At 53.2% G+C, this 21,598-nt stretch overlaps 9 protein-coding genes across 9 annotated transcripts; 6 read left to right on the top strand and 3 right to left on the bottom strand.

Annotated features, from left to right (window-relative positions):
- Positions 1 to 820: 820 nt before the first annotated feature.
- Positions 821 to 1,560, top strand: MYCFIDRAFT_184978 (uncharacterized protein; the record flags this gene model as incomplete). Its single annotated transcript, XM_007923164.1, has 4 exons — positions 821 to 847; positions 997 to 1,059; positions 1,128 to 1,234; positions 1,290 to 1,560. The coding sequence occupies 4 exons, from the start codon at positions 821 to 823 to the stop codon at positions 1,558 to 1,560; spliced, it is 468 nt and encodes a 155-aa protein (XP_007921355.1).
- Positions 1,561 to 2,114: 554 nt separating this feature from the next.
- MYCFIDRAFT_26886 (glycosyltransferase family 34 protein) lies at positions 2,115 to 3,138 on the bottom strand (the record flags this gene model as incomplete). Its single annotated transcript, XM_007921597.1, has 2 exons — positions 2,115 to 2,248; positions 2,307 to 3,138. 2 exons carry the CDS (start codon positions 3,136 to 3,138, stop codon positions 2,115 to 2,117), a joined length of 966 nt encoding a protein of 321 aa, XP_007919788.1.
- A 734-nt stretch (positions 3,139 to 3,872) lies between these two features.
- Positions 3,873 to 5,717, top strand: MYCFIDRAFT_115389 (uncharacterized protein; the record flags this gene model as incomplete). Its single annotated transcript, XM_007923163.1, has 2 exons — positions 3,873 to 4,664; positions 4,815 to 5,717. Coding segments are annotated over 2 exons (1,695 nt in total), but the record flags the coding sequence as incomplete, so codon positions are not given.
- Positions 5,497 to 7,064, bottom strand: MYCFIDRAFT_148860 (uncharacterized protein). Its single transcript, XM_007923162.1, has 4 exons — positions 6,348 to 7,064; positions 6,142 to 6,297; positions 6,049 to 6,084; positions 5,497 to 5,976 (listed from the first exon to the last, which is right to left on the bottom strand). Exons 1-4 carry the CDS (start codon positions 6,930 to 6,932, stop codon positions 5,905 to 5,907), a joined length of 849 nt encoding a protein of 282 aa, XP_007921353.1. The 5' UTR covers positions 6,933 to 7,064; the 3' UTR covers positions 5,497 to 5,904.
- On the bottom strand, positions 7,032 to 14,587 carry MYCFIDRAFT_192447 (uncharacterized protein; the record flags this gene model as incomplete). The annotated part of the gene is made up of 7 exons (XM_007923161.1): positions 7,032 to 7,048; positions 7,146 to 7,155; positions 7,559 to 12,176; positions 12,287 to 12,357; positions 12,629 to 12,683; positions 13,260 to 14,236; positions 14,468 to 14,587. 7 exons carry the CDS (start codon positions 14,585 to 14,587, stop codon positions 7,032 to 7,034), a joined length of 5,868 nt encoding a protein of 1,955 aa, XP_007921352.1.
- On the top strand, positions 14,477 to 16,364 carry MYCFIDRAFT_209742 (uncharacterized protein). The gene is made up of 4 exons (XM_007923160.1): positions 14,477 to 14,618; positions 14,682 to 15,112; positions 15,178 to 16,060; positions 16,117 to 16,364. The coding sequence occupies exons 1-3, from the start codon at positions 14,586 to 14,588 to the stop codon at positions 15,590 to 15,592; spliced, it is 879 nt and encodes a 292-aa protein (XP_007921351.1). The 5' UTR covers positions 14,477 to 14,585; the 3' UTR covers positions 15,593 to 16,060; positions 16,117 to 16,364.
- A 79-nt stretch (positions 16,365 to 16,443) lies between these two features.
- Positions 16,444 to 17,489, top strand: MYCFIDRAFT_148855 (uncharacterized protein; the record flags this gene model as incomplete). The annotated part of the gene is made up of 1 exon (XM_007923159.1): positions 16,444 to 17,489. One exon carries the CDS (start codon positions 16,444 to 16,446, stop codon positions 16,999 to 17,001), a length of 558 nt encoding a protein of 185 aa, XP_007921350.1. The 3' UTR covers positions 17,002 to 17,489.
- MYCFIDRAFT_181185 (uncharacterized protein) lies at positions 16,785 to 17,489 on the top strand. The gene has a single exon (XM_007923158.1). The coding sequence runs from the start codon at positions 17,177 to 17,179 to the stop codon at positions 17,399 to 17,401; it is 225 nt and encodes a 74-aa protein (XP_007921349.1). The 5' UTR covers positions 16,785 to 17,176; the 3' UTR covers positions 17,402 to 17,489.
- A 909-nt stretch (positions 17,490 to 18,398) lies between these two features.
- Positions 18,399 to 21,129, top strand: MYCFIDRAFT_86029 (uncharacterized protein; the record flags this gene model as incomplete). Its single annotated transcript, XM_007922455.1, has 4 exons — positions 18,399 to 18,580; positions 18,924 to 19,034; positions 19,090 to 19,235; positions 19,289 to 21,129. The coding sequence occupies 4 exons, from the start codon at positions 18,399 to 18,401 to the stop codon at positions 21,127 to 21,129; spliced, it is 2,280 nt and encodes a 759-aa protein (XP_007920646.1).
- Positions 21,130 to 21,598: the final 469 nt, after the last annotated feature.

Genomic DNA, 21,598 nt, shown 5'->3' with positions numbered 1-21,598 from the left:
AAAGTGCGCTGTACGTGGCTGCAGGAGATTACGTGATTGCAGACTCACTCACGCAGGCCGGCGACGGCGACGGCGACGGCGACGGCGACGGCATGTCTCCTGCCCGCATCTTCGCACTGAATAGAGCATTGCACAATCCTGTCGCCCCTCTACACGCCATCTGATAGTCTCGTCTCTGGAGTGGTGTTCAATGGAAGATCCACACCACGCCCTTCTGTGAATGTGGGACCCTGTCACGAATTCTCATTACACCTCCACCGCAGACGACCATTCTCCCCTCCACTCCCTCACTCAGAACCCGCCCGCGCCCGGCTGTTTCTGCACCACCGGCACCTGCTCCTGCTCCTGCTGCTCCTCTGCTTTGACACGTGCGCGCCTGCCGGAACTGCGCCTGTCATCTGCAGGTCCCGGTTTGTTCGCAAGCTTCACAAGTGTCATCTGCACCACGGAGCTCACATTCTTCACCAGCGCCTTGAGTCCGGAGACCAGCGACCGACTCATTTCGCGCACCTAGACCCGAATCCACCATTGAGCTCCCCGGCACATTTGACCTTCTACCCCTACCCTTCTGCCGAGTCCCAATTCATCCTGGGCTCCTTTGATCCTGACTTGACCAGAGGGTGTGCCTCAACTGACATCATCGGCCGGCACGCGCAACTCGCCAAATCTGAAACCACCCACCAACTGCTGCTTGACCGCATACCATACCGAGCAACCGAAGACGGTAACCTTCTGCACCACCCCGTACAGCTACAGCTGGACCTACGGCCGCGAGCCATTTGGTCTGCGCCGATTGCAGACCACTGTTTGACCGCTCACCATGCCGGCGGCAACACAAGAGGCAAGAGTATGCATTGACCTTCCTAGACCTCCCTTCCTGGACCAGCAGTGATGCTGTACCCTATTCTGCTGCTACCTGCGGACGCTCCACGCTGTTCTCGTTGCTGTGAGCATCGATCTATCGATTATCATGCTAACAGGGCTTTTGACGTGCAGTCCGACGACAATGTCACGATCGATGATTTCGGAGATTTGATCGACCAGGCGACGTTCGAACAGGTAAGTGAAGCAATTATGCCAGTATCCGCACTCTGATGTCATTTCTGTCTAACGGACAGCGCTGCTAGATCCTCGAAATGGATGATGACACAAAGGAGCGAGAGTTCAGTAAGAGCATAGTATACGATTTCTTTACTCAAGCCGAAGGGACGTTCGAGCAGATGCATACCAATCTGTAAGCTACACGGCCCCGTGCGACCTGCTATTTCGAGCCCTAACCCGCTTCTCAGCACCAAGCGAGATCTTAACCAGCTCTCTGCACTGGGTCATTTCCTGAAAGGATCCTCTGCAACTCTAGGCCTTACCAAGGTGAAAGATTCGTGCGAGAAGATCCAGCACTTTGGTGCCATGAAGGATGAGACAGGCACCAAGGACGAGCCAGATGAAGACAAGTGCCTGTCGAACTGCGAGACGACGATCAAGCAAGCAGAAAAGGAGTTCCAGGAGGTCGAGACGTTGTTGCGAAAATTCTATCACGACAACGGATCTGGTCCTGTATAGATGCACGATGAATGGCAGTGCGACGAGACTGGGCCCAAGTGGCGCTCACAGTGAGTTGTGTCCCACTGGTCTATAAGGCAAATTAAGATACCTGAAGTCATGGTACGAGCCACCTCGTTGCCACGCTTCAGCGCGCAGTCTGCCGCAAGTATGACGACTTGGGCTTCGTCGTGGAGGGAACGAGCCCGCGGCCGGCCGGTGGCATTGCACGCTTCTTCATACGTCAAACGATGTTCTTTCGGTTCCCTAAGGTTTCAATTGTGAATACTTATCATGCGAGCATTCAACCACATACAAGTAACACTTCCTATTTCTTCCTAGATGGGTTCACGAAGCTTGGTTCTCCTATGTCCTGTTTGGTAATTCACGCTTCCATGCATGCCCAATGTCCGCGTCTTGAAAAGACTTCACACACCTGAGAACGCCGTGAGGAAGAGCAGCATTGCGTAGGTCGCATGTCGCTCCATTGATTCATGCAAGCCGTTCATACTGGCCACAGCACAAAAAGAACATATTGGTACAAACATGGACCCGAGCGGCAAGAGAAAGTCTCATCACCGCTTGTGCTCCTGATCTTTCAATTCCCGCCATCTCGAGATCAAGGGGCTCATTTCGTCCTCGCAATTACGCTTCGGGTCGCGCTGACAGCCGTGGAAGTTGGCCACGAAGTCCCCTTCCTTGTACAGACCTGGGAATAGTCAGCATTGTGCGCGGTCAATCACATGTGAAGACTTCTCAACACTTACCTTCCCCGCTACTCGCGGAAGCCTCTCTCGTGTAGCTGTTCAGCACTCTCTGCGGCACCAATGCCAACTTGGCTAGGACTGTGCCATGCCACTGCACGATATGCTCCAGCGCATGGCGCTCGGCCTTTTGAAAATTGTAACTGCGATATAGAGGATCGTACCAGGCGTCGAGGAAGAACTTGGCCCACTCTCCTGTTCTTATCAAAATACTGTCTCCTGCTAGACCCTCCTGATCTTGTGTGATGATGAAGTCCACACGTTCGCCCTTGAGGTGTGAGAAGGTTCTGATGACGCTGTCCGGTGGGACAACTGGCTTGTCGGTGATCATGAGAGACTCGAGTTTTCTTGTTTCGAGAAGTTTGGTGTGGAGGGATTCGTGGGAGTCCATGATCAGTGCTGTGGAGGAAAGGTACCATAGCCACTGGCTATGTGGATAGAGGGTCATGGCATGCCGGAGACCTGGTATCGTTGACCATGACTGTGGTGTCTTTTCCATGAGGTCGTAGTCTGTGGTGTTTGGGAAGAAGGTGGCATAGCCATGTCTTTGCGCGTAGTCCCTCCTGTTCTCTTTGATGGCTTCTTTAAATTTGTCGGGCAATTTGGGGTCGAGTGTGGTTACGATCACGACTTTTGGTGTGCCGGGCGGTACATGTGTGGTGGTGGCGGAAGCGCTACCATTGAACAACCATACCAGCAACCAGATAATGGCTATGCAGCCAGCAACGGTTGGGCCATACTGCCGTAGCCAGCGCTTGTTTCGGAGAGAGCTTGATCGCGTTGAAGCATAGGCATGTGGTGTGGAGGACTTTCTTGGGTATGGGAACTGGATCATGCCGGCCATGGTATCGAGCTCTCGCGGCAGAGGATTCAGAGGCAAGTCGCAGCACCGCACGTCTTCTCCCTAGCCGGAGGTGGAGAAGAGTGGTTCAGTTCATGTCGCAGAGGCTGTCGTGAGGAGAGACTGTGCTATTTCGTGTGGCGCTGCTTAATCGTTTCGATCGTGAGGGTCGCTGTCGGGATCGGTGTTCGCCGAAGCAATGCGATGCGGTGCGCTGGAGTGTCTGCTCACAGTGCTGGAAACAGAACAGAACATGTGGACTTCGACACGGGCTGCAAGGTGAACCAGGCGCCAAGTTTGGCTCGGCAGCAGGGACTCTAGCGCAACGCAACCGCTGCAGGTCATCGATAATCGATCAACCTTATTATTCCACGCCAAGTCTAATAAAGTGGTCGCCGATTCTACTGTTTCGTCTCCTCCTTCTCGCAAAAACCACGACATCCAGCCATCGCCTTCGCCTCTTGATGTTCCGACTCGCGCGCCTGACAAGACATACGCACACGCTTAACTCAGCCCGCGCACAAGCATCGACTGCATCGGCAGGCCTGACCAGTTCTCTGACCCGCCAGCTACAATGGACAGCAGCAGATCCAGATAGATGTCTGCTCAGGAGCTTCAGCAGGACAGCATGGAGGGATCAGGAAGAAGCGGTGGAGCTGAAGCATCCTCCAGTATCGAGTCAGGCTCCATCTCCATCTTCGGATGAGCATCTGAATTTTGCGAAGACACTGCCCCTAGTATGTCCAGGATGTGGTGCTCTGAGCCAGACAGTCGAGGCTGAATCGCCTGGTTTCTACAGCCCAAAACGGCGGAATACGCGCCGGCCGAAAATGATCGACGAGGACCGTGTTTTTGAAGACGCCATTGCAAGATTGGCTGGCGATGATGTCGCCGATACTGCTACTCTCACCACAGCAGCAGCAACGGAAGTGCTTCCGGAGAACACGAAACCGATGCTGTGTGATCGATGCCATAATTTAATCTATCAGTCCAAAGGCACGTCAATCCTGCATCCTTCCATGGAGTCAATTCGTGACATAATCGAAGCGAGTCCACACAGAGACAACCACATCTACCACGTTCTGGACGCCGCCGACTTTCCCATGTCGTTAATCCCGAACCTCATCTCCCGTCTCGACCTTCCACGACTACGCACTCGGAATCGACGCTCCAAAGCGACCCAGTATATCAGAGGCCGTCAGGCTGACATTTCCTTCATCATCACTCGCTCTGATCTGCTCGCGCCGCAGAAAGAAATGGTTGATCGCCTGATGCCCTATCTGCAGGAAGTGCTCCGCGACGCGCTGGGACGAGCTGGCAAGAACCTTAGATTGGGAAACGTGAGATGCGTCAGCGCAAAGCGTGGCTGGTGGACACCGCAGGTGAAGGAAGAGATCTGGAAGCGAGGAGGAGCAGGATGGGTAGTGGGCAAGGTCAACGTTGGCAAAAGCGCACTATTCGAAGTCGTCTATCCCAAAGGCAGGAGCTTATCTGCTCAGGACCAGGAGAAGCTGCAGAAGGTCCGACAGCGCGGCCAAACTCACATCGATTCCGTGGACAAGGTTATTGAGGAGGACAATAATGCTGCGAATAAGGCTCTCGAGCAAGGACAACATCAGAATTTGTCCAACAATGCACCATTTTCCGGCATCGGAGACAGCATGATGGAGGCTGCAGAAGGAGCACTGGAGCCAAAGCAAGATGCCCAATCATTTCCATTCGTGCCTGGTGAGATCAACGACTCAGCACAGCAGACCTTGCGGCAACTGGAAGCAGAGGAGGAAGATGACAAGGATGGAGACGAGGACGAAAACCTCTCCTTGTTGCCACCAGCTCAAAAGGAGGTGCAGTATCCTGATATGCCCATCGTCTCATCACTCCCAGGGACCACTGCTGCTCCTATTCGCCTGCCCTTTGGTAATGGGAAAGGTGAACTCATCGATCTTCCGGGCGTCATGCGGAGCTCGATGGAAACGCATGTCAAGCCAGAACACCATGCGTCTCTCGTCATGAAGAGCAGGATAAAGCCCGAGCAGTACACACTCAAGCCTGGCCAGTCGCTCTTGCTCGGCGGCATAGTTCGCATCACTCCAAAAACGGAAGACTTGACGGTGTTAGCCTACCCATTCACTCCACTTCATGCTCATGCTACAGCTACTCGCAAAGCTATAGCTATTCAAACTGGGTTGGATGAAGAGGGAGAGCCGTATACCGGGACGGTGGACAACATTGGAACGGAGAAGGCAAAGCAACGCATCAAGAGTGCTGGTACGTTTAAGCTCGAATGGGATGCCACAAAGCAGCGCACTGGGTCTTTGACAGATAAGACTGCTGGTAAAAGAAAGGTCGCAGATCTGCCTTTCATTGTCTACAGTGCCGATATTTTGATCGAAGGTGTTGGCTGGGTTGAGTTGGCATGCCAAGTCCGCAGCCGTAAGAAGAGCTTGATTTCTGATGCATTCACCGCGGAACTGGGCCATCAAGCAGATTCAGCGAATAGTGTTCCTGAGGTGGAAGTATTTACTCCCAAGGGCAAATTCATTGGTATTCGCAAGCCAATGAATGCATGGATTACCGGTGGACGCCGGAAAGTCGCCAAACACGCGCAACGAAAGAGGCCAAGGATGAGTATATCCTATCATAAACGCATGCAGGGAGGGAAAGTAGGATCTCAAAAGGCAAATATCGTGCTCGAATGAGTACCGCGAAATCGTCAACTCATGCGCCGATTACGCCGTGCTCCTACAGCTTCGCTGGCTATCAATCTCTGGTCCACGAATTCTCATGCTCTTGAATGAGGGCCGATGGTTGAACTCTTCCTTGCTCAATGTGCTAGAAAATGACGATTCGAATGTCAGCAAATGTTTCCAACCCCGAGGTGCCCTCAACTTGTTCCTTTCTTACCGTGGCCAGATTCGAATCCTTATTCAGTCTCGCTACCTGAAAAGGGGAAGACCAAGGTCAGCAAATAACCAGATTGATTCGAGGTTGTCTTACTTCGTCCCTGAGACTGTCAACTTCGCCCTCGTCCTCAACATCGCGAAAGAGAAGAGCTGGCCGTCGTCGATCGCTGCTCTGGTTATCCTCGATCGGCAATCGGAGGGTGGATGGCAACCACGATGTGTCAAAGCCTGGTGTCACGAATAAGGCCACCTGGAGAGAATCAGTCATCTCAATCCGTTCATCGACGACAAAAGACGTGCCTTCCAGAGAAATACCGCCACGGGAACAACCAGCAACATGATTGCGACAGTCTGCTCTTCATGTCTCCAAGGCCCTAAACACGCTGTGTCCCTCTCGAAACGTACGACACATGCATCGGATCCGTGTTTGTTATCCGGAAATGGCCATGCCATGTCTCTGGTCGACGCAAAGCCACAACACGTGAAAGCATCTTGAATGCTCCTGATCGCGCGGCTGTCTTTGTTTCGGAACATCTCGCTCCATCTGTCATGCAAAGGACACCATAACCCGCCAACAGGCATAATGTGCGTACCCGCCAATGTTGCCACGACCGCTTCGTAAACCAGGAAAAGAGCATTTACGCTTTGGAATACTTTGCTGTTCTGAAGCCGTCTTTTTGCAGCAAGCCGATATTGAAAGCTGATCAGCGACTCCAGGACAATTCCAGCCAGCGGCGGGAGAGCGACTATGAACGCTGATAAGGAGTTCGGAATGGGTAAGTTGAGCGCATTGCATCGATGAAGCGCATACGCCGCCAAGATCGTGAGTAGAGCCAGAAACACAACGCTGAAGCCAGTGATCAGCTGTCGTTTCGTGAAGGCCATCCTCGTATTTTCGAACCAGAGTCGGTGCTGATGCCTTCTCTAAGTACCCTCCCAGGGCTTGACCTTATTTTCGGCAGAAAAAGACGCATCAACGTACGCCTACAACTCCTTCCCACCTGCTTCACAAAGTATATATGGCAAGCTCATTACTAGGTATCCAGGAGGTGCAGACAGCAAGTACCGCCGCATACCACCATGATTGACCTCGCTTACCGCCGCTCGTCTACCTCATATGCACATCACCCTCCGTTCCCCGGACCCTGAAATCGTCGCACAACAAACAAATCCCGCTGGTGATGATCCGTCATGATGATGGGCGTGCCGCATGATGTACCCCGCGTTTGTCATCTTTTCACTTTCACATGCTGAAACATGCTGGTGTATCGCTGGAGGTGGTTGTTGATCCTCGTCGGGTGGCGGCATTGCTGCAATGCACGAGCAGGGAAAAGGTTCACGCACGCACGCACACCTTCTCATGCACAATACAGTATCTCGACCCTATCAGAACTGTACTCGCTCAGAACGCTATCAACTCAATTTTGTCGACATTCCATCCGCTCTCGATCACCTTCCTATCATATCATGAGCTGCGAGAGCTCGCATGCATCCTCGCATACCACTTGTACCTTCCTCTGCCTCGGCGCAAATGTCGCTTCATATCTGCCCTTGAAACTTCGAATGCTCTGCCGCAATACGGCCCTCTCTTCGTTAGCATCCCCCAGTCTGACAATTATTTCTTTCAGAAGATTCCCTCTTCGCAAGAAATATCGTCCATCTACAACCTGCCAGTTGCTCAGCGACTCGTAGATTTGCCTTTTCACAAACTCCTGAGTATCAGGCCAGGGCGATGGTCCTCCGCCAGCGCACTCAAGACAGTCGACTTCGACGGCGCCATCCAACACTTGCTCTATGCCTCGAGCTTGCCTGTTCAGCGCCCGTAGGAGGTGCAGCAAGTCACGGCCATGTGATGTTGCATGTTGCACGACGGAAGCCAGCTGCAGAACAGAGCTGCAGACATCAAACATAATCGCTAGTACGTGCATGTACTTGGCCATCTCCGACAGTCCAGCACGCGCCAAACCGGACTGGCATTGACCATTGATGCTGTGCAACACAGCTGTCACAGATTCTGTGGTTGCCAAGACAGCGCCGTCATTCCCAAAGTCGACCTTGTAGATAAGATCCATGGCCACGTTTTTACAGGCGTCCAACATAGGAATCGCGAGGATCCATCCACAGGTTGTAGCGAATATTGTATTGATGTATGCCGGGAACATTGATGTCAAGAGTACGTGTCGAAGCGAAGGTCCATTACTTGAGTCCTGTTCTGGCGTTGCTTTCATCGCCTCAAATAGCTGCTCGGCCAAGTATTGCTGCTGTCCATCCACGGCGGCTCTTTCGCTGACAGTCTGCATGAACACAGCAAGTTCTTTGCGTGACTTGGCTTCGCCGAGTCTCGGTGAATATCTCTTCAGCTTGCCGACAACATAAGTTGGATCCCGAACAGGAAGCGGGAAGGCGTTGGAGTCAGTGAAGAACGGATCCACCTTGCATATGTCGCTCGTGTGCTGCTGCAGCAAAGAGACCACATGCTGAACGAATTCAACGTATGATCCTTGTGCGGTACTGTCAGCAACTTCACTTTCCTTCTCCGTCTGAAGCTCTTGATAATTATGCTTCATCGCCTGCATCAGCTGCCGAAGTACAGCAGCGTACATATTTCTGGACTCCGCCATTGGGCGATTGTGGTTCGAATGAGCTTCTGCTAAGCTTTCTCGCATGTTCGACAACAGTGACGACAAAAGCGGGAGTCTTCTCTGCCGAAGTTCGCTCAATTTTATGTGGAATTGCCCGTCCTGATCTTGAGCAAAAGGGAGGTTCTGCAACAGGCGCTCCTCCCTGCAATGATTGAGCAGCGCAGCCGTGAGTACATGCTGAAATTTCAGCGAAGCCTCTCTCTCCACAAGCGACAGAACCCATGCATTGAGCACTTTCTGCGCAACACTTTCATCTCCCGGGAAAGTAGGCTGCTGGACCACGTGAGCCATGAAGTAAGGAGTGTACTTGCGCCATTGTGGAGTGTTACGCATCTGAGCCCAGCTCTGAGTGCTATACTCGTTGAGGAAGGCACTCCAGTCTCTCGCTGATGTTTTCACAAGTCGATTTGCGATCGATACCCAAACGCTGATCACTCTCTGCAGCAGTGACTCGTCAGGAGCAGAGTCTGCGCCGAAAACGTTCGACACAAATTGACCCATTGGCGTGACGAGAGTATCAGCAACCGCATCGAGCAATGATGATGGTGTAGTGGTGTCATGCGCGGCAAACTCCTGGAGAGCACTGATATCACCAAACTCCTGACTGTCTTCGCTCAGACTCCGACTTTCTATTGTCGAAGACAACTTCTCGTCTATTTCGAGTGCCGTGTCCATAGCTTGGACAGCTTCAAGCATGGCACTGAGAAGTCGACGCTGAGATGGGTCAAAGAGATCCAGTACAGTCCAGAATTGTGTTGTCTTTACGAGATACCGCACGCTCGAGATGTTGCGGGCAGATTGCAGAGCTCGTTTGAGTCCAGCAAGAGCATTGACAATCGTCGCAGCTATCGGGCGCTGATTGCTGGCGATGACGGCCTGGAGTCTAACCTCGTCAGAAGTTGAACCTTCCTTTCTGGCTTCCTCAAAGTCCTGTTCAGCTTCACTCTTGGCCAACCTGTACTGGTGTACTGCTGCCCTTACTAGAGCCACAAACCACTCAGATAGGGGCTGCATAGTTTCCAATGGCTCAGCAGTGGATGCTTGGAATGCAGTAAGATTTGCCCAGGCCCTGACGTTAACATCACAAGCTTTCCGATGAGACTTGGTATGGTCAACAAGATCGCGCACTAGATTTGCTTTTGGCCGATGGACAGGCGGCAGAGCATAGTACAAAGCCACGAGTAGATCATGGTGGTTTTGCAGTGCATCGAGATCGGATTGCTTGAGATCCATGTCCTTGTTGTATGTTCTACCATGGCTTGGTATGAAGCGCCACGCCAAGCCTGAAATCTTGCGTCCGTCGTAGACATGATTATCACGCATCCGCAGGAATGATGTTGTTAAAAGCTTGACGAAAATGTGAAATGAGCGGTCGCTCGGCAGGACCTGGAGTGACGGCTGCGAGCTGAGTTCTTCCAAAAATTCGAGAGACCCTTGAGATTCTTCTTTGTGAAGGAAGCCTAAGCTTCGGCCGCTGAAGAAGTCGAAGATGGTGTTAAGAATTGGCTCGGATCGCCACCAATGCCATCTTTCAATCAAGCACCAGCAACGCGAAAGTAATGTGCGAATATAATCATTCACAGTGAAGCCCCGTATCCTGCTGGACATTTCATACAGCTCGAAAGTGCGCAGGATGCAAGCTTTGGGTATAGTCCACGCTTCCGACGAACGATTCCTTGCCGAACGCTGCAGCACACCACGGCTGTCAATATCTAGTGCCGGCAAGATCGTAAATAGGCTGTGCCATTGACGCTCAAAATCGCTTACGGCACAGTATCCTTGAATATCGCCGAAAAGAGCTGCGCTAATGACCAGCCAGAAGTTGGCATCTGATCCGAGCGTTTGAAATGAATTGATCAAAATCACGAGGCTGCTCAGTGCCCAAGCACTGCCAGAGATGCCTTCTTCCAGCAAAGCGGCATTGCGGCAGCTCTCGTAGTCCGCTCGCAGCTGTTCGAATTGGTCGGCGATACAATGCTTCGAGAGGCTTAATGCTGTGGCATTCAATACGTCAGATGCTCTGTCTTTGGTGCCCCTGCTGACGGTAGGGTGGCATGTCACTTGCTTGGCCAGCACAGCTAAGATCACCAGGTATTGTCGAGTCTCATTGAATGCCTTCGGATTGCGGGATACATCTGTTTGATACTCCTCGATGATGTCCGATACATCGTTCACAAGCCGGCAAAGGCTCTCAGCAAAGTGCTGCCGGTCGACGGCGTCGACAAAGTATACACACTTCGAACAGTATGTTACCGCTGACCGTAAGGAAGCGTTCACGTTTTGGTCCATAAAATTGCGTACTTGGTTAAGACCGGCACCTGCAGAAACGATGTGTAATCTCTGCAATTCATCCATCGTTTCGACAGTCATTCGTGAGAAGTCTGCAGCCACGTCTTCATTCCAGACTCCCCAATTACGGCTTTGATCTGCGAAAGCGAAATGTGTTTGGCCGCGCGGATTGTCGAGGTCTTGGTTTGACAGATCTAGCGCCTCCGCGAGTTTTCCGCTTCCAATGATCGTGTCGGCTTGGAAAAGGAATCCTGGTGGCAATGGCTCGATGTTGAAGTTAACGGTATATCGTGAGCCGAACAGACCAAAGCCATGCAAGACAGGGCTAGAGATGTTGATTTTGTCTTGCTCATCATCGGCATTGTTCGCGTCGATCTGCGTGAGCTCGTCCGGCTGGCGATACTCGCTTGCTTCAGCATTTAGCCTTTGCGGACGTGACTTGCGCGGTCTGTGAGGGAAATCCATAGTCGTATCATGCTCGACAGCCGGAACAGCAGGTCTGATCTGGTCCGTTCCTGTCCGGATTTGGTCCTGTTGATCATGATTATACAGGAATCGCGTGATCTGGTACTCGGATGATCGTGCATGCCTTCCTGGTAAAGCTACATTTTCAGTCAGACACTGCATTCGACGTTCGAAAGCCTCCTCGCGATGGTGATTGTCAAAGTCCTGCTGGAGCGTTTCGAGCTGTGCAGAGCGCAGTGCAGGCGTATAGCGCCGGGCGGATGACTTCTTTCGAAGCTGACCCTCACCGACCTTTGTACCCAGGCGAGATGGATTGTGCATCGGCGCCTGAGCTGACCTTACAGCATGAGGCAATCGAGTTTGTTTGTACTTCGTCTTGCGCACAGAATTTACATCAGGCTTGGTAAGCGCATGAGACGCGCCAGCAGTTGTCCTAGTCGTACTTGAAGGCTCGTGCCTTTGCGAGTTGTGCGACTGCTCGCGAAGCGCTTCGCGATGTGTTGGACTTTTCTCTGACGTTGCCCAGTTGTGGTTGCCGGATGGCATGAGCTCATAGCGAGGCAGAAGCATACCCTGGCGCCAAGCTCGCAGGACCGAATCTGCTTCAGCGGTGTCGTCTGAGGTCGTGAGGCGGATGATCTTGTCATGAGGTCCGTGGCGACCTTGGTTTTGGATACGATTGCTTTGACGCAAAGCAAGCCGAACAAACTGTGGCAATTGGACGTCTCGTGTTCTAGGCGATCGTGGAGCATCAACTATGCTCAGAGGTACAGATGAGTCCTTTCTCGGATAAGGTCGTCTTTTGAACGGTGATCTCGGGGTGCGTTCAGTTTGCACACGTACTGCGCTTGGTTCTGCGCCATGCGAGCGCTCTTCGGAGAAGTCGTCAATTGTTCTTGCTCCTTGCCCCAATGCTGTACTAATCCGTGGCTGACGCGAGCTCTTCCTTTTAGTCTGCTGGGCACGCCGGGAAGGACCAGCTAGCATGGGATCCACGAAGTCATTTTCGATCAAATCATCATTCACTGTAGACTCTTGGGCGAAACTGAAGCGCTGTCGATCAGGGCTAACGCCTGCGTGTTTCTGTACAACGTCGATCATCTGAACCGAATGGTCCGATTCTGCGCCATCGGATTCTATGCTCTCTTTCCCAGCTACGCTGCCTCGCCGTAGCCGACCACTGACGCGCCTGGCGACACCCTTCCGTGGCTCAGCCTGCTCCGGCGAGAGTGTGATTGACCTGTGCCTCGTGGATTGTAAGGCTAACTCATGAGACCTTTGCCTCTGCTGCTGATGCATGTCAATCTTGAGCCACGATGCGGGTAAAACACCTTTGATTCGTCTCCGTTCACGCTGCAGACGTTGAGCTTCTAGCTCTGCCTCCGATTCAACTTCCGAATCGTCTTCTAAAGAGCTTGTCACAGGAGTGCTGTCGAGCCGCACCGGTTGATTCCGTCGTGTTGTCCTTGGCGGCGACTCTGAATCTGACCACTCGTCCCTCATGGCACGTCTTACATCCGAGGAGACCACAGGCGTGGGCAACGGTTGAGGAGTGAAGCCGGGAGGAAACTTGAATCTGGGGGGCGAGCGGCGTACATGACGAGATTCCTCTTCCACACTACTCTCTGTGCTTGAAGTATTTGGAGGCGAGGGCGGTATCGAAAAGTGATCAAACAAAGGCTGTGAGGCGGGAGCATGGAGAGAAAAGCTCGTCGACGGGTCTGTGTGATGAAGTTTTCTCCTCTTCAATCGCTGGTGTGATTCGACCGGCAGATGTTGGGTTTTGTGAGGCGAGGCGATAAAGCAATTAACAGACGTTGGCTGAATTGTAGGTTTCTCAGACGTCACGCCTATCTCAGAGACGGCAGGGCTGGACGACGGCAGGGTAGCCTGACTGCTGCTTGGATAAGACGGAGTCCCATCATTTTCGCGTTGAGGATCCGATTGGACCAATCGAACAGGTTTCAATCCGCGCTCCATGAATTGTCTCTGATACTTGGCTTTCTCAAGAAGATATGGATGTAGCTGAATGTCTTTTCGCGCTCGCAGACTGCGCTTTGCTGAAGCAACATCGTCATCGACAGCAGCGAAGTCGTTAAGTGTGACACCGACCATTTCATCGCTCGCAGTCGTACAAAGCGCTTCTCGCCCAGATTCGCTGCGACTCGTGAGAGGCCGAATTGGGGAATGGAAGTCCGTGGGGGGAGAGACGGAGCGCTCGCTCAACGAGCTGGATGTACGACATCTCGAAGCATAGCGATTGTCCTGGCGCTTTGCTGCGAAGATCTGACTCACGTCTGGCAGCTCATCTTCGTCGCTTGAATCGGCCGAGGAAGGCGGCAGTGGAACTGCCAGAGGTGAATCGATGGAAAGGCTAGGCTTAGCATTATCCAGATCTGTGGTCCCTCCAAGCCAGCCGTGCGCAGGTGAGCTGGCAGTGGTTCGAATAGCCTCACATATCGTCTTGTCTGGCAAAGCTGGTATCATTGGCACCAGCTTGTCGCCCCCATAGCGCTCAACCGATTGCGCGCGGGAGGAGGACGCTGTTGCATTGCTTCGCGCTGGCTTGCCCTTGCCCTTTCGTCCGTACGTCGTCGCCGCCTTGGCCGGAAGCCAAGCAATCTCATCTTCATCATCTGTCTTCGCGCCATGATCCGATGGCGGTGCGAGTCCCGTGATTCCAGAGACCTGATCCAGCCTTGGTCGTTTTCTCGGAGGTGTCTCCGCGGAAGACTCAATGCTGAGTTCGAGTTCGAGTTCGTCCTCATCTGAATCCGCCACCTCTCCGCGATCCTGCCATCGCTTCATTTGCTATGCTGCACATATCTCTGATGAAAAAGCATGCCACGTTGTCTGCAATTGCTTGTTCCGGCCGCGATTGTTGGTGTTGGAAGTGACTCGAGCCTTCCATCAAGCGTGGAGTTCGGTCGACGCGACTTGAAGCACGCGCTCCAGCATCGAGACCCTGGCCAACCTTGTTTCGTCATCGCCAAGGCACGTGTAGCTTGTCTTGTCACCTCTCACCAGCCGCACCTCGAGACACGCAACCAACTTCAGACGATTTCTAGGCTCCAGCGGCCACAGTATCCTCAAGCCGCTGGACCCAGACTTGATCCCCAAATCTGACGAGCACACCGCGACCATGGCGCAAGACCCACGCGCGCTCCTGCAGAAGGTGAGCCCCACCATCAGCTACCGGACTATGTGCCATGGAACACCGCTGAATTGTGGATCGTAGGCAGATAAGGCTGCTCAGTCTGCGACTGGCGGATTCTCTCTATTTGGTGGCCGGACGGAGAAGTGGGAGAATGCTGTCGAACTGTATACGCAGGCCGCGAACGCCTTCCGTATGCAGAAAGCAGGCAAAGAGGCCGGGCAAACATTTGAGAAGGCAGCACAGATTCAGTCCTCCAAACTCAGCGAGCCTGATGACGCCGCGAATACCTTGACCGAAGCATACAAATCTTATCGAAAAGATGAGCCCGAGGAGGCAGCGAGAGTACTCGAGCAGGCTATCCAGCATTACACTATCAAAGGTAACTTCAGGAGAGCAGCCACGCACAAGCAGAACCTCGCAGAGCTGTACGAGGTGGAGCTTCAGGACCAGAAACGGGCGATGGAAGCCTATGAGACAGCGGCGGGTTGGTACGAGAACGACAACGCTGAGCAGTATGTGCTTTGCTTGAATTTGGTCCATTCACTATGGTCGCAGGCCTGCTGACGTCTTGCGCCAGACTTGCGAACAAGCTCTATCTCAAGCTTGCTGATATCTCTGCTCTCGAGGGCGATTATCTTAAAGCGATCTCCAACTACGAACGCATCTCGAAATCCGCGATAAACAACAATCTCATGAAGTGGTCGGTCAAGGAGTACTTCCTGAAAGCAGGCATCTGTCACCTCGCCAATGGCGATATGGTGGCTATGAACAGGGCGCTCGACTCCTACCGAGACCTTGAACCCGGCTTCACCCAGACTCGGGAGCATCAACTTCTTGTTGATCTCGTAGAGGCAGTAGATGAGGGAGACCAAGAGAAATTTGCGGACAAGCTGTTCCAATTTGACCAGATGTCAAAGCTTGATAAGTGGAAGACGACGCTGCTTCTGCGGGTCAAGGACAACATCGAGCAGAAAGAGGATGATTTCGCGTAGTCGTACGTGTATGCAGAACCAGTGGCGTCTGGAGTTCATGCTTGTGGGAGGCAGCGGCAACCATAGAAGTGGCCACAGCGGAGCAGACCGGAGACCTGTTCATGGGCAGTTGCCATGACAGCTGTGGGCGATCCAACGTTGGCCGGCGGGATAGCAGCTTTTTCCCGCCACCACGGGCATCCATATCCTTGCTCCTCTATTCATTTTCCTTCTCGTCTCGAGTGTTTGCATCAGCGCCCGATGCTGCTGGGATGTCGTGTGGTTGCGTTGACCCAAACAGCGCCTTCCTGATGCCCCAGGCAAAGCCACCGCTGTCATATTTATTGACCTCTTCCTTGGCCTCCTTGAGGTCACTGATAATGGCCTGGCTCAGCACATTGTCCTTGTTCTCCTCTCCATGCTGTTCGCGGAAGGTCCCAGCACGCTTTTCGGCATCTTCTTTGAGCGCTGGCTGGAAGGCCGTGTACGCTGTTTAGATGTGAGCTCATTGGATATGTGAGTGCTATGATCAGGCGGACACTTACCCGTGAAGACACCACAGATGCCAGCCAGCAGACCTCCGGCAAGCCCAGCACCGCCCCTCATGATGCTTTGAAGTGGGCTCGCAAGTGGTAAAGGGACATCAACATCTTCAATGATGGCACGGACTTGAGATGCGGCGAGATCGGAGGAGAGCATGCCGGACCCCGGTCATTCGTCCCGCCGCTTGGTGTTCCTCGACCGTTCATGATCACTGATTCGCGATACGATGAAATGGAGAAGCGCCAAAGTACACGGTACAGCGAGAGATTGACAGAATGAAAATCAGTTTCCAGGGCTATGGGCTGCGCCCGCGCCCGGTTGGCGCGCGAATGAGCTTGCCGCCTCCGGCACAGCTCAGGTCGTACAGTACAAGTCCAGTTCCAGTACGGCGAGATCAATCTGGTCCGAGACGTGTTGTTGAGCTTGGCGAGCTCCTTTCACAGCCAACGTGGTCAGTGGCCTCGCTTTTACCAGCTCTTCAAGATGGCATGCCGAAGGTTAGCTCCCAGCAGTTACACCATCTGCTCAGGTTGTCAGCGCTGCCACCACCCAAGGATCTGGAGGAGGAGGGCAAAATGCTTGCCACCCTGTCCTCGCAGCTCCACTTTGTGAGAGATATTCAAAGGGTCAATACTGAAGACGTGAAACCACTCTCAAGCCTCAGGGACGAAACATCGCAGGGTGAGAAGGAAGCAGAGCTTGGAATGAACGCGCTGAAGAGCGCGCTCGCAAATGAGGAGCTCAGAGGACAACACCATAAGCGCGTCAGACGAAAGCACGAGAGACAACAAGGACAAGACCAAGAACAAGACCGTTGGGATGTCCTAGGAAATGCTTCCAAGAAGACCGGAAGATATTTTGTCGTGGAAGGAGGCAGGCAACGATGAATCCTGCATGCGCTCTTTAGGGAGGGCTACACAATATCGCGAGACAGTGAGATGCTGGCTGCGCTGGAGCTTTGTGAAGCGTGAAGGGCTGCATGGCACTTTCTTTCAAGTCCATTCACCGTTGCGCGGTTATTGGACTCGGTGTTCGAAAGAGCCGCTGCCCCCAAGCTCCTACATGCGCACTTATCTTCAGCATTTCGATAATATCAACTTCGCACAAGTCGTAGTCGCAGCCTGGGCCAGCCAGCCGACGCCCAACACATACCCAAACGTAGAGCTTGCTGCACGGACCAAACCGCATGTTTCGACGCCTCTACTGCGCCTCACGAGTGGCCCCAATCGGCCATTCACCTTTGTAAGATCGACACTGCCCGGCGTGATTACCGTCAAGCATGTTTGACAGCTGCAAATACCCGTGGTCCTACGAGGATTCTCAGAGGACAACCACAAACGAGGTCCGATGGATGTATCGCGTGGTCGGGGGTAGTCCCACTCACGTTCATGCCACTTCCCGAAAATATGCATCGGCGACGTGCATGAGGTCATGGAAGCCGAAGGGCGTGGTTTGGCATCTGTATGCTACTGAAAGAGCAGAAACACCTTCTGGTCCTGCAAGTTGAGCCGGTCGTTGGCTAATTTCGGTACGCCTCACTGCTTATTGGATGCGTCACAAGGGTGCACAAGCATCGACGCGCAGCGCAAGCAGGATCAGAGCGTCATCACCGCTCGAGCGTCTTGAGTTGCCTGAGACCGTACTTATGTGCTACTGAGTGGGCTGCTGTGTCTAACATCGATTTATTAGCAGTGTTTGTGTGCTTGCTCGTTCCCCGATCGCACCTGAAAGTACTCATCAAGTGGAACTGGCGTTTGACCTTGGGCTATCGAAAGCTACAGATGGTCTTTGTTTCGGGTGCAGCTGTCCATACACAACAGACTTAGCCGTCATCCTGGAACCCGTCGGAAGTCGGTAATCATAGTAGATGGGATTATGGATCCTCAACTGGCTTTGGCACCAATTGTCGCAGGCACAGCAGCATCAGTGTCCCAAAAGTCTGGCATTGCAGCATGCAAAGTCGAAACCCGCCCGCCAACTGGACGGCCACCCCGAGACGCAGAAGGGCTGTCGAAGCTACAAAGTGTATAACAAGACGAGAATTGGAGGTCGTGTTGTGTCGCACAGCACGCTCACAGAGTTGCAACAATGTGTAACATTCCGCCATCTCGGTGCCGGAAATCGTGTCTCCATGACACAACACAAAGTGCCCAGATATCAGGAAATTCCATGATCCAGCGGAGGTTAAGGCGGCCACGGATGTACGGCCGTTTGTTCGCAACTTCGCATTGTTGTGCCAGCCTACATTTCTTTGAGGCGCCTCCTTGCATGCTTACCGCTTGGAATGTCTCAAAGGCAGCTGACGTTTCGTCTGGCTGCTGCGCGCTACGGCTTGGCCGCTTTCGGTCCCGCGCTCACCAACAAAGAACAAAGAAAAGCGTGCAGTATCGACTCCGCAACAATCGCAGCAGTGCGCGATGTAGACGATGACCGTGCTCGTCATTGGACAAAGAGCCGCATGCCACAGTAGGCTTGGGATAATAGGCACAAAGGTTCTCTGCTTCTTTGCAATAATGGCTCGTCTTGATTCGTCACGCGATCCTATTGGTACACTGGAATCTCATTGTCGATGGGCATGCCAGTGGAACAAGAGGCCTGTGAGACCCTGCCATCTTCTTCTCGATGTCTGCCATACAGGATTCATGCTTGCCGTCGCTACCAAACCCGCAAGATCGCCGGTGCTTACCTCCTATACAAACGCAGGCAGCTCATGATTCCGGCGGACGTATCATTTTCACGAGACAGCTGTGGCAGCGAACCATGCCAGACGGGAATCAAAGTGATAACGCTGTCTTGAACAAGTCTCAAGCTCAGGATACACGAGGCAGCCATCATATTACCGCCAGTTCCAGCAGGCGTACATCGTCTTCCGTCTCGTCTCGCTCCCAGAGGCAATCTCCAAGTCCTTCTCGGAGTCAGGGTGAGTCTAAGACTCCATTGACGCCCGAGGAGAGTCCCCCTATCAGGATAACAAGAAAGCGCACCGCCGGCATTGTGCAGTCGGAGGACAAAGACCTCGACCACGCTGAAGCCTTTTCGCCAGCACACATCAGATCCGGAAGTGGTGACATACACGTCTGTATCTGCCAGCCCGAGCCCAAAATACCACGTCCTCGCAACGGTAGGTGCTTATGTTGACTATGCACGGCGTGACATCTGACTGACCTGCACTAGCGTTCATTCTATACCGACAAAATCACCAAGCGCAAGTTGTTGCTCAAAACCCAGGTCTAGCAAATCCAGAAATATCGAAGATTATAGGCGAGCAGTGGCAGAACCAGCCTCCAGAAGTGAAGAGTAGGTGGAAAGCGCTTGCCGAGGAAGAGAAGCTCCGCCACCAGCAGCAATACCCACTTTATCGCTATCAACCAAAGCGCAGCGGCCGACGAAATAGTCTGTCATCGGAAGCAGGCGGCTCTGCAGTCGAAAAGCCGCGTTGTCAGAAGTGCGGCGGCCGCAGCATCTTAGCACCTTCTACGCCTTACTCCAGCATTAACTCGACAGGCAACAGCCCAGCTTCAGCACACACTCCAGCGTCGATTAACACACCGGTGTCACGTACGTTACCCGTGTTGAGAGACCTCAACCTGCAGTCTCCAGCAGCACGGCGCATGGGTAGGCAATTTCCGAACAATACCATGTCTCCCGGCCCTCATGGACACCAAGATGAGCGTGATGATCTCGGACCACTCAGCCCAGATCTCAAGCGCCGGCGCTACAATGGCGAGCATCCCACAACAATGAGCAGGTCCCTCCCTCCTCGGTATGCAGTAGCACCACCACTTGGACAGCCTGGACCTCCAGTGGGCCCAGGAACACCATTTCCATTTGCACAAGGTCCGCCACATCCATACCCACCTGGCGCAACTGCAGCTCATGTACGACGCGAAAGCCTGCCGGGTCTCCGCGGTGTCGTGAGCCCTCCTGGTCCGATGGCGCCGCCACCACGTCCAGGACCCGGCTATCAGCAACACCGCCTCTCGCAAGGTCACATTCCCCATGACCGTTCTCTTACTCTGCCTCCACTGCAGACTGGTAGCAGCGGTGGCATAGCTGGAACTGTGGCCACTGCAGGAACGGGCAAGACTGCCAAGGAGCAAATCATGAGCCTGGATTTTTGGTACAAGGTCAAGGTGCTCAGCCAGGTCGCACCTCCGAGACCAGTGAGAAAGTCGGCACCGCGCGGCCCGTTCGTTGCTATAGAGGGCGACAATCCTGACGCGGTGAAGGCACTAGGATCGTGGCTGACCGAGACGCTGAGCAAGGGCGATGATCTGAAAGTCAGACAGTTAGATGGTCCATCTGTGTCCTCTCAAGGAAACAAAGAGCACATCATGGCGCAATATCACCGTCTAGCTGCCGATTGGCTTTTGAAAACTGCTGATATTGTTGAATCGCTGAGCGTCAGGAACTCATCGCCAACAGATTCGGTCATGGTCGATGTGCTTACGAAAGCCAAGCATCGCGAAGTGGACGAGGATTACGAGGACCCAGACGACAGTCCCAAGCAGAACAGGACCGCGACTACTGGTTCGGATGACGACAGTTCTGGAAACACCGGGCGCTTCAATTCAGATAGCGACGAAAAGATGGATGTCGACGCTCGCAAGTCGTCAGTCTCCAGCACTGGAAAGGAACTGACCGATTCAGGTTCGGCAAAGCCTGTCAGCATTGTTGTCAACTATTCGCTCTATGCAAGCAATTTCTTCGCATGCCACATTCCGATCGAAGCCCATGCTCGCTATTCTCCCAAGGATCATTGGGAGTGGACTGCAACACACTGGCGTGGTATTATCAGTCCAGACCTCACGATCTATGTGCGCGATGGTGTTGCAGCAGACACTGGCAAGCAGAGCGTCGAAATTATGGATGATGGCAATCTGTTTGTGGTGAAGAGGACCAAGGCTGATAGTAGGGATAGTTTGGAGGTTGAGCCGTCTACATTGCGTCGCTTGGGATTTGAGGTGAGCGAGTGGGTTCGAGCCTTTGGGCAGAGCGGCAAGATGGAAGATTGAGCGTTGGAATCAATGATAGCGAATGTTGCTGATTACCTTCTTGGTGTACTTGTTTCACATGACGGCGCTTTCGTGTGGCGAACGCATTTGAGAGAGGACCTAGCTAGCGTCAGCGTGGACTGATCGGACCTCAATCTGCCCTCAATTCCATTCCATCTCATGTTCCCTCCGGTGTGAGCACGTGCATGATTCTGTTGTGAGCTTGACGCCAAATCAAGTACTTCGATGGTGTGTTTCTGGAAAAGGAGGAATGTTTGAGGCCCATTGCCACATGCGATTGTTTTCAAAGCATATGTGACCTTGTTGATGGGCACTTGCCCTTTATGAGCAGCATAGCGTATAGCAGCAGTATACGCCGTGGCAGCTCGCTCGCGTTGGTTGCACGAACTAGCATCCTCGGCCCATTGTTTTGCCGACTCGATGAGTGTCGGACAAAACGGCGACTCCCGTATGCCAGCCCCTCGTCGCG

Source organism: Pseudocercospora fijiensis (assembly GCF_000340215.1).
Source record: "Pseudocercospora fijiensis CIRAD86 unplaced genomic scaffold MYCFIscaffold_1, whole genome shotgun sequence".
In the NCBI taxonomy this organism is placed as follows: Eukaryota; Fungi; Ascomycota; class Dothideomycetes; order Mycosphaerellales; family Mycosphaerellaceae; genus Pseudocercospora; species Pseudocercospora fijiensis.
This window is presented reverse-complemented; position numbering and strand designations above follow the sequence as displayed.